At 41.1% G+C, this 17,427-nt stretch overlaps 1 protein-coding gene across 1 annotated transcript in view; it reads right to left on the reverse strand.

Moving 5' to 3' along the window:
- Positions 1-13,147: 13,147 nt before the first annotated feature.
- TXNDC12 (thioredoxin domain containing 12) overlaps positions 13,148-17,427 on the reverse strand; it is a 32,901-nt gene continuing 28,621 nt past the window's right edge. The window contains exons 5-7 of the mRNA XM_044238224.1: positions 16,619-16,688; positions 15,806-15,889; positions 13,148-14,001 (exon numbers count right to left, since the gene is read on the reverse strand). Of these exons, the coding sequence (XP_044094159.1) occupies positions 13,922-14,001; positions 15,806-15,889; positions 16,619-16,688 (234 nt within the window). The 3' untranslated portion in view covers positions 13,148-13,921. The remainder of the gene's footprint in view (positions 14,002-15,805; positions 15,890-16,618; positions 16,689-17,427) is intronic.

A 17,427-nucleotide genomic window follows, 5' to 3' on the forward strand; every position in this document is an offset into this window, starting at 1 on the left:
ATAACTAAAATAAATTCCTTTATTTAGCTGTTTCACTAATATTTATTTTTTTAAGATTTTATTTATTCATGAGAGACGGGGTGGGGGTAAGGGGTGAAGCAGGCTTCCCACTGAACAAGGAGCCCAATGCAGGGGCTCTATCCCAGGACCCTGGGATCATGACCTGAACCGCCCAGGTGCCCTGTTTCTTTAATATTTATTAAACTCCCAGTATGTGCCAGACTCTCCCCTAGACTTTGAGGATACAGCAGCAAATAAGATAGATAAAAGCCCTGATGGATCTTACACTACAAAAATCTGGGCAACAAATACTGCTGTTGGTGGTGACAGAGATGATGAAGAATGTATTGGCTTGGCCTGCGATAACCAAGAACCACAGACCCAGTGACTTAAATAACAAAAATTAACTTCCTCTGGATAAGGTCAAAGTGTAATAGAAGATGTTGATCAGTTGGGTTGGAAGGACAAATAGGTGGTTGTGGTCAAAGAATAGAATTTCCAAGTTCAAGGTTTCAAAGGTAGAACGTCTTTGAATGATAATAAGAGAGACAGTTGGAGGGGGAGACTGAGAGAGAGTGGAGGTCATTGGTGATGAGAAAGTCAAATAAATGAGTGGTGAAGCTGTTAGGTGATGTTTTTCATCACTTTTCATGGCAAGTAATGGGAAGCTGAGATTCAGCTGTATTAAATATAGGGGAATGTTATCTCATATATCTCAAAGTCCAAAACCAAAGTGCAATTCAAAGTTGACTTAATCCACTGGCTCCAGCCATGTTTCTCTGGCAGTTTTCTCAGTGTGTCCCCTCCCTCCATGTGTCAGCTTCACACTCAGTCTGCTAACAAGCACAAATCTCTTTATTGGGAGACCTCTCAGAATTTCTAAAGTATTCCTTTGAATTATGAATCATTCCAAGAGAAACCTGGCCATCCAAACTTAGCGAGCCATGGACTCTTTTTTGAGGGGACTTAGTGTTCCATGATATACTATAATCTTTTATTTATTTATTTTTAAAGATTTTATTTATTTATTTGACAGAGAAAGAGAGACAGCAGCAGAGAGAGAGGGAGAAGCAGATTCCCCGCTGAGCAGGGAGCCCAATGCAGGGCTCGATCCCAGGACCCCAGAATTATGACCCAAACCTAAGGCAGACACCCAACTGACTGAGCCACCCAGGTGCCCCAGGCTATAACATTTTAAACAATAGTTACTGATAACCAAATCAGTCATGGTTAGTGGCTAACCACAGAAAATTACTCTGGCTTATTTATGGAAGGAAAGAATATTATATACATTAAATAGATCATAAAATATCCAGGGATGCTAGAGAACCAGGTTTGGGGATACGTGTTGCAGACATGCCGGGGAAAGCACCACTACTGTCGCTGTTAAACACTAAGCTTGTATAGCCAACACAACTATCTTCTGACCCTACACACCACCATGGACAGTACAATCAGCATTCTCTCAAGAACTCAGTCAAATTTCTTCTACAGAAAGCTGCAGAAGGTGGGTCTGATTGGCTGAGCCTAGGTCATGTGCCAAAAGTCTAGCTACCTAGGCTAGGAAAACAATTATCTAGTATTTCCAACTTCTAAAATGGAAAAGGGGCTTTGCCCGTCTTCAAAATTTTAAAGTTGAAGGATTTCTTAAACCTAAGAACGGGGTTTTAATGCAATGGCCAAAAAGAATCAAAATATCCATACAATCCACTAATTTATTTGCCCTACATGAACTCTGTCCTTCCCCTGCCCCATATTTACACTTCAGAAAAATCCCAATTAATATAATGCAACTCAAAGGGCAATTACCCGCTCACTAAAGTTGGTGTAACCCCAAGTCTCTTAATTTACTACATCCAGTTACAAATCTAGAACCTTGAAGTGATGAACTTGGAGTTACACTTGTATATGTGATTTTTTTTAAAGACTTTATTTATTTATTTGACAGACAGAGATCACAAGTAGGCAGAGAGGCAGCAGGGAGAGAGGAGAAAGCAGTCTCCCCGCGGAGCAGAGAACCCAATGTGGGGCTCCATCCCAGAACCCTGGGATCATTACCTGAGCCTAAGGCAGAGGCTTTAACCCACTGAGCCACCCAGGTGCCCCTGTATATGTGATATCTTAATTAAAAAGTCTACCACTATAACCAGTATGGTTCTGTTGTGGTTAATAGGAGCAATTCTAACTATTTTAGTCAGAAAATCCTTTAATACAGAGAATTAGGTACCCAAAAAATCAGCAGGAGGTCTATAGCAAAAGATGCAAAAGATACTGGGCCGGACCTCAAGGATTGACTCCCACAACATCATAGTCTGTCCTGAAAAAGGACATGAAAATTTTACATCAATAGGGAAGGTGGAGAATCAGGAATCTAGCCTCCTAGGTTCTGGTTCCAGGGTCATACCACCTTGGCTGTAATCTGGGGATAAGGAGGCCACTGTCCTCCTGGAATACACGACCATTGCTACAAGCTGGGATCAGGAAGCTGCTGCCGGAACACTTAGCCCCAGAGCCATGTCTTACCTGCAAGGTCCTGCCAGCAAAATGGAGGACTTATGCTCTGCCAGCTCTTCCCCCAACAGTTTCCAGTTCAGGTCCCTCACGCAAGCATTGCTGGAAAGTGAGTTCACTGCTCAAAGGCAATATTGAGCAAGGTAGCATGATGGTAAACAAAGCAGTCTGTAAATCCACCAAGGGTGATGCTATAGTAGAAAGAAACTTAGTGGGAGAGAAATCCAGATCAAGACTCTCTTCCAGGGACCCCTGGGTGGCTCAGTCAGTTAAGCGTCTGCCTTCGGCTCAGGTCATGATCCCAGGGTTCTGGAATCAAGTCCCACATTGGGCTCCCTGCCCAGCAGGGAGTCTGCTTCTCCCTCTGCCTGTCTCTCCGCCTGCTTGTGCTCTCTCCCTCTGTCTCTTTCTCTGACAAATAAATAAGTAAAATCTTAGGAAAAAAAAAAAAAAAAGACTCTCCTCCAATAAAGTCAAATCACTCTTTTCGTCCATGATAGGCAGCAACCAGTGTAATTGAATGGATTTTGATTCAGTGCCTGGCTGGAGGCTCTGGATTGTGGCACCAAGTCCGGAGGCTCAGCGTTGATTGCTTCTGCTGGCAAAGTGGACACTCAGCAGCGCCAGTCCTGGAGAAGATGCATTACCGGGAGCCATAGCCCTGATGCTGTCCTGCTCCTCAGGACCTTGAGCGGCCCAGGAGGGAGGTCACATTTTCCTGCCCGCAGAAGAAAATGGAAGTGGTACTGAGAAGCTGATAGAGCCAGAGGGGTCTTGCTGACAAGATAAAGGAAGAGAGTGAGTGGACTGGCCACTGGAGGCTTTTGGAAAGTAGACATCTCAACAGATGCTTTCATGGAAGGATGTGCCAGGACAAGGTAGGACACCCTACATCTAGAAGATGTGAGCACAGGCAATGTCTCCTATCTGATGTCATGACACTGCATAATTCTCTGAGATTTAGATGTCACTCCAGGGAGAAGAGAATAAAAATGTGGGTGGCTGGTGGCTCAGTGGCCTCAGGGTCCAACTCTTGATTTCGGCTCAGGTTGTGTGATCTCACAGTTATGGAATAGAGTCCTCTATGGTGCTCTACGCTCAGCAAGGAATCTGCTCAAGATTCTCTCTCTCCCTCCACACTTCCCCACTAAAATAAATAAATAAATATTTTTAAAAATTTATTTGTGTTTTAAGATTTCATTTATTTGTTTGTCAGAGAGAGAGAGCACGCACAAGCAGGGGCAGTGGCAGGCAGAGAGAGAAGCAGGCTCCCTGCTGAGAAAGGAGCCCCATGCAGGACTTGATTCCAGGACTCTGGGATCAATGACCTGATCCAAAGGCAGCCGCTTAACTGCCTGAGCCATCAGGTATCCCAATAAATAAATTTTTAAAATAAAGAAAGAAAAGAAAAATTTAAAAAGCAGGCAGTTTAAATCTCAAATACTTGGAAAATCTCAGATCTGACTCTAAAAAATTTCTTTGTTTTCATGAAGAGTGGGGTTTGAGAAAAAAAATTTTGGAATCTACAATTATGTTCCCTTTTTTTGTGACTGTATTAGTTATCCTGAAAATGTAGACCCACTATACAGATAGCTATTGATCCATTCCTTGAGTTGCTTGACTAGAAATTGCATCGGATGATATAGTGGTTAAAAACATGGATTTGGGGCACCTGGGGAGCTCAGTGGGTTAAGTCTCTGCCTTCGGCTCAGGTCATGATCTCAGGGTCCTGGGATCTAGCCCTGCATTGGATTCTCTGCTCGGCAGGGAGCCTGCTTCCCCCTCTCTCTCTGCCCGCTGCTCTGCTTACTTGTGGTCTCTCTCTCTGTGTCAAATAAATAAATAAAATCTTTAAAAAACAAAAAATAGGGGCACCTGGGTGGCCCAGTGGGTTAAGCCGCTGCCTTCGGCTCAGGTCATGATCTCAGGGTCCTGGGATCGAGTCCCGCATCGGGCTCTCTGCTCAGCAGGGAGCCTGCTTCCCTCCTCTCTCTCTCTGCCTGCCTCACTGCCTCTCGCTGTGATCTCTCTCTGTCAAATAAATAAATAAAATCTAAAAAAAAAAAATAGGGGTGCCTCGGTGGCTCAGTGGGTTAAAGCCTCTGCCTTTGGCTCAGGTCATGATCTCAGGGTCCTGGGATCGAGCCCCGCATTGGCTCTCTGCTCAGCGGGGAGCCTGCTTCCCTTCTCTGTCTGCCTGCCTCTCTGCCTGCTAGTGATCTCTGTCTGTCAAATAAATAAATAAAAATCTTTTTTAAAAAATTAAAAAATAAAATAAGAATATTAAAAAAAAAAACAAAAAACAAAACCAAAAACATGGATTCACCAAACTGCCCACATTCAAATCCCAGTTCTGATATCTACTATCTTGGATAAGTTACTTACCCACTGTGTGCCTCAGTTTCCCTAACAATAAAGCAGAGATGATAATGATGGTAATAGAACCAAATCCATCAGGTTGTTATTAGGATCAAATGAGTAAATATCACAGGAAGGTTAAGAACAGTTTCTGGCACATAGTGCTATATAAGTATTTGCATTACCAGATGAAGAATGTTTGGAATCAGTAGTCTTGAAAGAAATTTAGGTTGAACAATCCTTGAAAGAATTTTGGAAAACTATGTACTTTAAAGCTGACACCTTTAACTTGATATTTAAAATTTCATTATTTAAATACCTGTAAAGAACATAATTTCTGGCCCACTTTATCCACTTAAAACTAATACATACACAAGCTCTTCTTAACAGCTGTAAATTTGATATCATAGTTCCTCCTTAAACTTGTTTTTTTCTCACTCTACTCACAGAATTTTAACCTAATGAAACGTTTTATATACTTTAAAATATTTTATTGATCACCATGCCATACTTCTCTATAGTAAAACTATGCCCTTAATTGGAATTAAAATGCTAAAATTTCCTCTGACTGTAAGAGGAATGTTAAATAACTATGTTATTTAACTATGTTAGCTCTAGCTGTGTTAAATAACTTTAGCTATGTTAAATAACTTTCATGTCTTGTTTTACAATCCTTTACCCTCTTTCTCTCCCCTTTAGTTGTTGCTGCAGCAACCTGTTATATTAGGAGATTGAGGATGAGGACACGTAGCTATAAGTGCTTTTCCTTATCTTTTTTTTTCAATTTTTTATTTAAATTCTAGTTGGTTAACATACGGTGCAATATGCTTTCAGGAGTAGAAGTCAGTGGTTCAGCACTTACACACAACACCCAATGCTCATCACAAACGCCCTCCTTAAACCCCATCACCCATCTAGCCCATCCCCTACCTACCTCCCTCCATCAACCCTCAGTTTGTTCTCTATTTTTAAGAGTCTCTATGATTTTAAAAAAAAAAAAAGAGTCTCTGTGATTTGTTTCCTTCTTTTCTTCCCCCCTCCTATATGTTCATCTGTTCTGCTTCTTAAATTCCACATGAGTGAAATCATATGGCATTTGCCTTTCTCTGACTGACTTACTTCCCTTAGCATAATACCCTCTAGCTCCATCCACATCATTGAAAATGGCAAGATTTCATCCTTTTTGATGACTGAGTAATATTTCATTGTATATCTACCACATCTTCTTTATCTATTCATTAGTCGATGGACATTTGGGCTATTTCCATAATTTGGCTATTGTTGATAATGCTGCTATAAATATCAGGTGCATATACCCCTTTGAATCTGTATTTTTGTATCCTTTGGGTGTTGGGTGAATACCTAGTAGTGCAATTACTGGATTGTAGGGTAGCAAAAAAAAAAAAAAAAAAAGTGCAGCACTGGCGGGGATCCTGGGTGTCTGTGGGTTAAGACCTCTGCCTTCAGCTCAGGTCATGATCCCAGGGCCCTGGGATCGAGCCCCGCGTCTGGCTCTCTGCTCAGTGGGAACCTGCTTTCTCTCTTTGCCTGCCTCTCTGCCTACTTGTGATCTCTGTCAAATAAATAAATAAAATCTTTAAAAAAAAAAGTGCAGCCTTTGCTTATGTCTTGCTTTCTGCCTCAAGGCTATTACCTCTGTATGTATATTCCCTCAGGAAATTAACTTCTCTGAGGCAATCCTTGACCAATAAAGATAACCAGCTCAATAATAAACCCTATTTTAACTATCCCTCCTACACTTCACTCTCCCCAGCTTCCCACTCCTGTTCTCTAGAATCTCTTACTGAAATATGTGACTTGTATAGAAGGTCTTATCTCAGGCCTGGCTTTCAGGGGAACCTAAGCTAAAAATGTAAAAGTTAACAATTTTTTTAAAAAGATTTTATTTATTTATTTATTAGAGAGAGAATTCTCTCTTTATTAGAGAGAGAGGGCATGAGAAGGGGCACGGTCAGAGGGAGAAGCAGAATCCTTGCCAAGGAGGGAACCTGATGCGGGACTCCATCCTGGGACTCCAGGATCATGACCTGAGCCAAAGGCAGTCGCCTAAACAACTGGGCCACCCAGGCAACCAACAATTTTTTTTAATTTAAAAAATTTTAAAACATTTTTCCAGATTCAGTTATCACTATAAGAATCAATCAAAACAATAAGCATTGGAGTGCCTGGGTGGCTCAGTGGGTTAAAGCCTCTGCCTTCAGCTCAGGTCATGATCCCAGAGCCCCACATCGGGCTCTCTGCTCCTCAGAGAGCCTGCTTCCTCCTCTCTCTCTGCCTGCCTCCCTGACTACTTGTGATCTCTCAATCTGTCAAATAAATAAATAAAATCTTAAAAAAAAAAACAACCAATAAAAAAACCCAATAAGCATTAATTATTAAATATAAAAGTAAAACTTTATTGGAAGTCCATCTATTAGTGACAAAACTTTTTAAAAATATGGTTCATGTATCTGAGGGAAGAATGTTACTTATGGCTAGCAGGATTCAGCATTAACTTTTATATCAAAAGCAATTCTCAAAATGTTAAAAAAAACCTCATTCTCAGTTTCTGAGCACCTGCAAATTTTTTATTAACTCATTAATGAGGATCAGCAAAATGACACAACCCATTCAAAGGAGGATATAAGAAATGTCCATCTTTATTGTCAGTAACAAAAAGGAATCCTGAAAGAAGGCTGCTAAATCAAATACAAAACTGGTTAGTGATCTAAAAGCAATAGAACCATCACATTTAAGGTTATCTTCTCCCTGGGAAAAAAATATTTTCATCTTATTAGTTTTCTTGTAAGTTAACATCTAACTCCATTGAGTTGTAAAATGTCTGTACCCTTTTTAGTATATGTGCTGCCGAAGCGAGCACTGTCTGTACCCTTTTTAATAGTAAGTGGTAAACCAAATTAAGTTACAGTCTCTTGGAAAATCAGAAAAGCCTTTATGCAAGCTTGTTACAAAAATGCTTTACAAGAACATTAAAAGTTTCAAACAATTTTTCTTACACTAGTTATTATTTTTAGAAATATAAATGCTGAGAAATATTCACATAAATAAATACATGGGAATGGAAGGAGTTTTGATACTGCGATGGCATTAAATTCTTTCAACTCTTTTTTTTTAAGATTTTATTTATTTATTTGACAGAGAGAGAGATCACAAGCACGCAGAGAGGCAGACAGACAGAGAGGAGGAAGCAGGCTTCCCGCTGAGCAGAAAGCCCGATGTGGAGCTTGATCCCAGGACCCTGGGATCATGACCTGAGCCGAAAGCAGAGGCTTAACCCACTGAGCCACCCAGGCGCCCAAATTCTTTCAACTCTTAACTGAGTGATATCCCCCAAAATCACAGTGCTCTAACATCAAAAATGTCAAATGACATATCAGTTGATAATTCAATTAGGTCATCTTTCAATCACGTTGTAAGCAAAGAAGTAGAAAACATCTACTTTGTGAAAGAATTTGTTGCTCATTCATTAGTCATTTTCCTTCTCAGTTTCTGGGAAGTATGCCACAAAGACTTATAAAATACTTGTTAACTACATCTCAGATTTTTTCCTTGCCTTTGAGGTATACTGTATAACCCAATTCCTCAGAAATGGCTAAGAAAATCTTTGCCAATCCGATATACTTTGAGGGGAGGCAGGTGGGGGATGGGTAAAATAAGTGATGGAGATTAAGATGAGCGCTTGTGATAAGCACCAGGTGTTGTATGGAAGTGCTGAATCACTATATTGTACACCTGAAACTAACATGACGCTGTATGTTAAGTGGAATTTAAATAAAAACTTTAAAATATATACTTTAAAAAAATAAATAAAATATATACTTTGACAAAATCTATTTATCTTACGTGATTTAAGTATGTTTTAATCAAACACTTGGTTTTCATTCAATTTATGGGAAAAGTTTTATGTATTACCTAATTGGCCAAGTCAGTCTTCACTGTTAAATCAATCAGCTGCATCAGACTTTCTTCAGAGACTTCAGTTTGGAGATTTGGAATAGGTGTTTTAAAATTGAATATATTGGCATATAAATTATATACAATAAAATGTGTGTTTACAGTACAATGAGTTTTGTCAAAGGTATACGCCTATGTAACCATCACTTCCGTCACCACAGAAAGTTCCCTTCTGTGACCGCTGCCCCATCCCCGCCACCTCCCTCTGCCTGCCTCCCAGGTAACCACTATTTGATTTCTTTTTTTTTTTTTAAAGATTTTATTTATTTATTTGACAGAGAGAAATCACAAGTAGTCGGAGAGGCAGGCAGAGAGAGAGAGAGGGAAGCAGGCTCCCTGCTGAGCAGAGAGCCCGATGCGGGACTCGATCCCAGGACCTTGAGATCATGACCTGAGCCGAAGGCAGCGGCTCAACCCACTGAGCCACCCAGGTGCCCTGATTTCTTAGACTATAGGTAAGTTTCGCCTGTCCCAAAAACTTCATATACATATATTCTTCTTTTTTATGTCTATTTTTTCACACAGCATGTTTTCAAGAATGCATCCATGTTGTTCCATGTATCAGTAGTTTTGTTCTTTTTTATTCTGAGAGGTATCCTTATTTATCCATTTATTTGTTGATAGACTTTTAGGTTGTTTCCAGATTTTGGATATTATGAATAAAGTTGTTATGAACATTCTTGTACAAGTTTTTGTGGGTTTTAAGATTCTTAAAATTTATTTGATCGAGCACAAGCAGGAGGATCAGCAGGCAGAAGGAAAGGGAGAAACAGTCTCCCCGCTAAGCAGGAAGCCTGATGTGGGACTTGATCCCAGGACCCTGGGTTCATGACCTGAGCCGAAGGTAGCTGCTTAACCGATTGAGCACCCAAGCACTCCTACAATTTTGTTTGTAGACCTCTGTTTCATATAATCCATATAGTCATGATATCGGAATTGGTGGGTTACATAGTAAGTGCATTTTTTAAATTTATAAACTCCCAAACTGTTTACCGCAGTGGTTGTACCCTTTTACATTCTCACCAGCAGTATACAAGAGTTGCTCCAAATCCTCTCCAACGCTTGGTATCATCAGTCTTTTTAAATTTAGCAATTCCAGTAGGTAGGAAATGCTATCTCCTAGCTCTAATCTGCATTTCTCTGATGCCTGATAATATCATACATTTTCATATGCCTATTGGCTATTCATATATATTCTTTTGTGAAGTATCTCTTTAAGTCTTTGCCCAGGGGCAACATCGTAATTCCATTTTTCAGTTCAAATAAACACGGTAACATGAATCCCTGTTGACAACTATTCTAGCTCCAAATTCTAAGATTAATTCTGAATTCTAAAAGATGAAGACTTGCCCTGAGTTTGCCAACCAGATGACTTCAAACTTTCTTCTATCCTTCCTTTGAATTCTCCCTTGGGAGAGATGCCTTTCTAAATAATAATTGGGGAATGGAAGAAGAAAATTTTCAACCTCTCCACTATACAACTTGTCTGAATTCAGAACAGCTCCAAATGGGGCAAACTGCTCATTTCTAATCTCAAATTTTGCTCCTAATACAACTATGCTTAAGACAGAACTAGGGACAGGACAAAAAGCTTTAATCATGGAAGCCTTGTAATATTTCAGTTTTCCTTTGTTTGGTACCCTCAGAGGTTTTTACACGATAAGGCAATGCACCCCATCAAGATTCAAAGTGAGAGGTATGCTTTCCCCCCCCCCCAGTAAAGTGGGGAAAAGTGAATAATGAAAATGGAGGATGGGGGCGCCTGGGTGGCTCAGTGGGTTAAGTGCTGCCTTCGGCTCAGGTCATGATCTCAAGGTCCTGGGATCGAGTCTCGCATCGGGCTCTCTGCTCAGCAGGGAGCCTGTTCCCTCTCTCTCTCTCTGCCTGCATCTCCATCTACTTGTGATTTCTCTCTGTCAAATAAATAAATAAAATCTTTAAAAAAAATTATCTAAAAAAAAAAAAAAAGAAAATGGAGGAGGGAATGATAACACTTCCTGGGAAAACTTTTTAAAATCATGGTTAATATATATACCTAAAAAGTTACCATTTAAATCACTTTTAAGTGTACATGTCTATGGCATTAAATACATTCACATCATTATGCAGCCATCACCACTGTCTATCTCCAAAATTTTACCATCTTTCTCAACTGAAATTCTGTAAACACTAGTTCCCCATTTCCCCTTTTCCTCAGCCCCTGGCAACCACATTCTACTTCAACTATGAATTTGACTGATACCCTGTATGAGTGTAGCCATACAATATTTATCCTTTTTGTTACTGGCTTGTTTTACTTAGCATAACTATGTCTTCAAGGTTCATTGATGTTATAGCATGCCTCAGAATCTCCTTCTTTATGGGACGCTTGGGTGGCTCAGTTGGTTAAGCAGCTGCCTTCAGCTCAGGTTATGATCCCAGGGTCCTGGGATTGAGTCCCACATTGGGCTCCTTGCTTGGCAGGGAGCCTGCTTCTCCCTCTGCCTCTGCCTGCCTCTTTGTCTGCCTGTGCTCGCTTGCTTTCTCTCCCTCTGTCTCTGACAAATAAATAAAATCTTTAAAAAAAAAAAAAAAGAACTTCCTTCTTTTCTAAGACCAAATAACATTCTGATGTATGCATACATCACATTTTGTTTATCCATTCATCCACAAAGGTATGCTTGAATTGCTTCCATCTTTTGGCTATCACAAAAAAAGGCTATGAAAAAGGCCATTCAAATCTCTGCATTCAGTTCTTTTGGTATATACCCAGAAGTGGACTTGGTGCATCCTACAGTAATTCTATGTTTAATTTTTTGAGGAATCCTGGGAAATCAGTTTTAAGAAAAATGAGCTGAATATCAATTCACTTAAGTTTCTGTGTTCATGTATCTCTTATAAAGTCTGTACCCCAGATTGAAAACTCCTGTTCTGAGTCACACCTTGGGACATAAGGGGGGTAATGCAATGTGTGGTCGGAAAAAAGTTTGAAGTATGATAAGCATGGTTATAATTCAGTATTTACTTAGTCTAGAAATTGTGGGCAAATCAATTCCCTCTCCATGGTTTCCTTTTCCATTAATGAGGCTAACAATACCTATCCCACAGAACTATAAAGAGAACAGATGAAAGGAACCTACCAGAGAGGTTGACAATTCACTTGAACTACATTCTGGGACCTTGGTACACAGGGCAGAGGAGAAGCATGGCCACCTGGTAACAGCCACAGATGTGCAGAGAACTACAATGTAATGTAGTGTGAGGCCAGAACTACAATGTAATGTAGTGTGAGGCCACATGTGCTTGTGGGACTAGGTACAGGGGATACTTTCTCCTCATGAGAAAGGTCAGGAAGGACTCTAAGGAAGAGGGAGCAGTGGAAGCAAGCCAAGCAAAGACACAAAAGCATAAAAAAGCATGTTGTGAGGGGAACTTGAACAAATTTGGTGTCATGACACGAAATGTAAAGACATGAAAGGAACAAATGCAGCTGAAGAAGCCGGCAGCTTTTTTTTTTTAATATTTTATTTATTTATTTATTTATTTGACAAAGATCACAAGTAGGCAGAGAAGCAGGCAGAGAGAAGAGAAAGCAGGCTCCCTGCTGAGCAGAGAGCCCGATGATGATGATGATGATGATGATGATGATGATGATAATGATAATGATGATGATGCGGGACTCAATCCCAGGACCCTGGGATCATGACTTGAGCTGAAGGCAGAGGCTTTAACCCACTGAGCCACCCAGGTGCCCCAAGCAGGCAGCTTTTTAAAGACCATGGTAAAGATCTCGACTTTCTTCTGTGCCTCGGTTTCATTGTATACTTCAAATTATTCTGTAAAACGAAGATTGTTATATAACTTTCTCATAGGGATGTTAGGACTAAACGCAAACAAAATAAGGTAACACACACACACACCGGATGTCCAAATATCTCATGTTAATACTACTGCCTTGAGGCGGCAAGAAAGACTTTAAAGAGGGGAGTGACCCTGTCACATATGCATTTTGAGAAGATGGGGGTGGGAAGCAAGGAGGATGGATTGTAGGAGGAGAGAGTACTGGGCCTAAGAAGGCAAGTTAAGAGGCTGTCATAATAGATAGTCCAGGAAATAGAAAAAGCCTGCCCTGCAGGAAAACAGTAACAGTAACAGTGAAGGAATTCAGCTATTTAAAGAGCAGAAGAGCTCTGATGCCCATTTAAATGTAGGAGGAGCAGGAGTGGGAGGAATCCTAGATCAGGCCCTCATGGTTAGTTTTCTTCCTGAAGTGATCTCCATCCCTCCCTCCATTCTCCAGTAACAAAAAGGCCATCACAACTCATTTCCTTTCAAAGTTTTATTAAAGTTTAATGGAACAATTAGTATTTCTAAATTTTTTTGTTAACCTCAGTACAAAAATACAGTTGACGACTTGACAAAAATGGCTCCACCTAGGGCTTGAAGGTTTCTGTTTCTGTAACAGTACCAGGGGAAAGCATGCTTCCAGCTGGGGCTGAGTCCAAACACACAGCCATTCCTGCATACACATGCGTGCAAACAGGGAAGCCCAAGCAGGAGAAGAGGATGGAAGTTACCAGGATTCAGGAAGAAGCCCAAAATTATTCCCAGGAGAAAAGGAGAAGAAATAGGCTGATCTCTTCAGTGGGGGTAGAATTACTGTTTTACCTTTAGGTTTTTTTTTTTTAAATGGTGAACTATTTCTGTAATTTTAATACCGTAGAAAAGATGCTACTGGTCTCCTTTCACCACCAAGGTGAATAAAGCAGGAGGAAACGGAAAAAAATTCAAATACTGAACTGTGAGGAGTACAACTCCAAATGGCTCAAGTTTTGTGTCAAAAGCTGTCATTCACGTTCAGTGACGGACACCTAGGAGGAGGCGGAAGAAGGAAGTCTGCCACACTCTGCTGGATCCACAAGCGTGGAGACCAGCTCCTGTCAGCAGAAGTCTTCCACAGTGAGAGCGCTCCTCCCCATGTAGGCAGGAGCAAGGTTTCCTGGTTGGTTTAATTGTTCTGAGCGAATCCTCAATATTCCCTCCCCTGCTGCTTTCCTTCCAGAGCACTAACTCTGATGAAAGAAAGGATATATTCATGTTATAACTCATCTTCAAGATGTTTCTCTCTGAAGGCATCTCCCGTCAGCCTCTCCTGAGCTTCCTTCATCCCCTGAACAACTGTGAAATAAAGATTGGGGGGAGAGAGTATGAAGCAGGTTTTTAATATCTGACATTTGGCAACTAACAGATTTTTATTATAGGAGAAATACTATAGGAGCACAGGATCTAATTCTGGATTTGAGTCCTTGAAAGTCAATTATCTCTTTGAATTTGTTTCTCCATCTGTAAAATGAGGGAACACTACTTACTTCACACAGGATTATTATAAAAAATTAAATGAATGGATAATAAAAGAGCTTTATAAATTATGAAATACTACAAAAATACTACCAGTTACTATGGCTTATCCTCCAGGATTAGGGCTGAATCCCTGTCACAGACTACAGATGTTCACTTGTCATCGTTAAGGGAAGAGAAAACACCCTCCACCCATCCCATGATATTCTTCGGATGGATGCTGCATTTATTTCACTTCCTGTGGAAGTTACAGGTGAGTATGTGCGTGTACTCAGAGGAGGTATGATCTTCAATGAAGGAGGCAGTCATTTCTAGCACCAACTACACTGAGAAGGAGCCAAGTTCTCAGGCAAAAAAAAAAAGAACCGAACTATCTCAGGACATCATTCTTGTCAACACAGCTTCAAGGAGGGCAGCTGCTTTGTTATAGGCTCTCCACACAGCGACAGGCCAGGAGCTGGTTGAGCCAGAGTCTGTAAATCACAGAAAGCCAGCCTATGACCTCATAAGAGACAAGTAGTGTAGTTCATTATTTCCCTTTTGCTGTGCTGAAGGCTTTAGTAAAGGCAGGCTTGATGTTCCAGTTCCACATCAGCTGAGTCATGGGGGATTCAGCAAGGGTCTTGTGTCTATCTTTGGACACAATATGTGAATATTAAAAGTTGATGATGGCTGTGGCAAGTTGGATGAAATTCTAAAGAGAAGGTGAATCCCCAGGGTCAAGAGCTGGGGACCTAAAATCTAGCTAGCTGCCCTTCCCATGTGGGAAATTTCCCTCTAAGGCCAGCCTCCAGTGATCTGCATTTGGGTAAGGAAGATGACATTCTCTTTACCCACAGGAAGGAGATCTGGCGAGTTTATCTCCTCGCCAGATCTCCTTCCTCTCCCTATTCTGAGAAACAAGAGCTCCAAGGACTCAAAACGTAAAGTGAGCAACAACCTGACACCATGGCAATGTGGGACACATGGCGACTTAGCAAAAAACCCCCTTATAGATGACAGGAGAAACTCTGGAAGGAAAACAAGGAAAGTACTTAACATGAATTCCAACCTCCTGCCTCCAGAATGATTGTGCTCAAGGATTAGAGAACAAGAAGGCCTGACATGATTTCAACCTTCCTTCACCTGTTTGTGCTGATGCTATTCTTTCTGCCTGGAATATGCTTTTTGCATTCTTCTGCTGGCTAGGTCTCATTCTTCAGGATTCAGTCCAGTCACTGTGTCCTCTGGCAAGCCTGCGTACTCTCCATATTGGGCTACACCCCCACCCTTGCTTCCATAGCTTGAAATGTCCTCACATATGTCCATAGAGACAAATTCTTATCCTTCTATGTCCAGTTAAAGCTTACTATTTATGAAACCTTTTAGACTTGATCACCTAATGGCATTCCCCCTCCTCTGAATTCTGTTCTGTTAGCTCCAAACTGCATTGTAAGCAGCGAGGGAACGGGCTCAGTCTCATCTTTCTCCTATACTCTACACAGGTTCTAGCCAAAAGCTAGTCATGCTGGAGATGCTCAGCTAACACACAGCATTGAGTCTCCTCCCCTAGACCTTGCATGTGCTCCATTTTACTTAAATTCAGCAGCAATTCTCCGTCCTCTCTCTCTCAACATAACCATACCTTGCTCGGCACTGATGTAGAAATACTTGTAGCTGGGGTTTCCATTCTCATTGATGATTTCAGGATGGACCTTGCCACTGGGATCTATTATAGACAAAATGGGACAAGGACTGCAATAATTACAACAAAGAGGTATTTCAAATGCTATATAGTACATCAGGCCCTCTAGAAAATGAGACCTGCCCATCTTTGCAGCCCACTCTCTCACCACTCTACCCGTTGTGTTTTCTGCTGTAATCACAGTGAATTCCTTGCAGCTCCCTGAACTCATGTCCCCCATGCCTTGGCTTATGCTGTTCTCTCTTCCTGGCATGCTCCCTTTCTTCTTGATGATGGTGGGATTCTACATTTCTATTTGTCTCCCCTATAGAATCCAGCAGAATGCTGAGCAAAGATTAGATGGCCACTAAATTTAACATCTTTTGTAAATTGTTTGTGGAAAGACGTTTGGTTATAGTATTCCGCTGTCTCAGTTGTACTCTGAGATCAGAGTGCAATTGTAGTACAGAGTAGGAATTGTGGCTTATCTCTGTCCCTGTAGTGCCTACCAGTGTTTGACATACGGCTAATACGCAAATGAATAATGGATGATCAGTACTCTGTCACTGTTCACAAAAACAGTTAGCTAATGGAAAAAAATTCCTTTCAGACTTGAAGTTCTGGCATTGGAACTCCCCCGTTCTCTTGAAACTAGCTTTTGTTTGTTTTGTTTTTAACCATCCTCATATAGTTTTGCTAAATAGAGAGGGTTCCTTGATTCCTTTATCTCTCCCTCCACATCACAGATCCCCAGATTAAGATCTTTCACCTTACCCAAGAAAAGGATTCGTGGAATATAACCCCCATCAGGGCTGAAATCTTCATCCTTGGGCTCCTCTTCATCCTATTAAGTATGAACCTTAAGTCAGATCATGTCCTTTTCCTCTTCAAAACCTTTCAGAGGTGGGGTGCCTGGGTGGTGCCGTCTTGGTTCCAGCGCAGGTTGTGATCTCAGGGTTGTAAGACTGAGCCCCAAGTCAGGCGCCACGCTCAGTGCAGCATCTGCTTAAGACTCTACCTTCCTTTGCCCCTTCACCCCGCTGTCTCTCTCTGGCTCTGACTCTCTCTCAAATAAGTAAATAAATCTTAAAACAAAAACAAAAACAAAAAACCTTTCAGGGGCTCCCCCTCTCACTCAGGGTAAAACCCCAAGTCCCAAGTGGCCTAAGAGGCCTATACATAATCTGCCACCTGGGCACTTCTCTGACTTTATGTCCTAGCCTTTGTTCAGTCTTTTTCCATGATGCTGACCTGCTTGCTGCTGCTGTCCTTAAACAAGCCAGGCATGCACCTCACTCAGGCCTTTGCACTTGTTCTTACCCTCTGCCAGGACTTCCTTCCTTCATTATCCACATGGCTTACTCTCTTTTTGATCCAAATCTTTGCTCAAATGTCACCTTTTTTCCTAACCATCTATTTAAAATTGCAAATTATTCCCTCCATCCTTCATTTTTAGCCATAGCATTTAACATCACCTGACATATTTTGTTTAACTGATTTGTCTGCCTCCCTATAATTCATTTTCCCGTATGTAACTTCAGTAAGGGTGGGGAATTTTATCTGTTTTTCCATCACTGATTCCT

Source organism: Neovison vison, chromosome 2 (assembly GCF_020171115.1).
Source record: "Neovison vison isolate M4711 chromosome 2, ASM_NN_V1, whole genome shotgun sequence".
In the NCBI taxonomy this organism is placed as follows: domain Eukaryota; kingdom Metazoa; phylum Chordata; class Mammalia; order Carnivora; family Mustelidae; genus Neogale; species Neogale vison.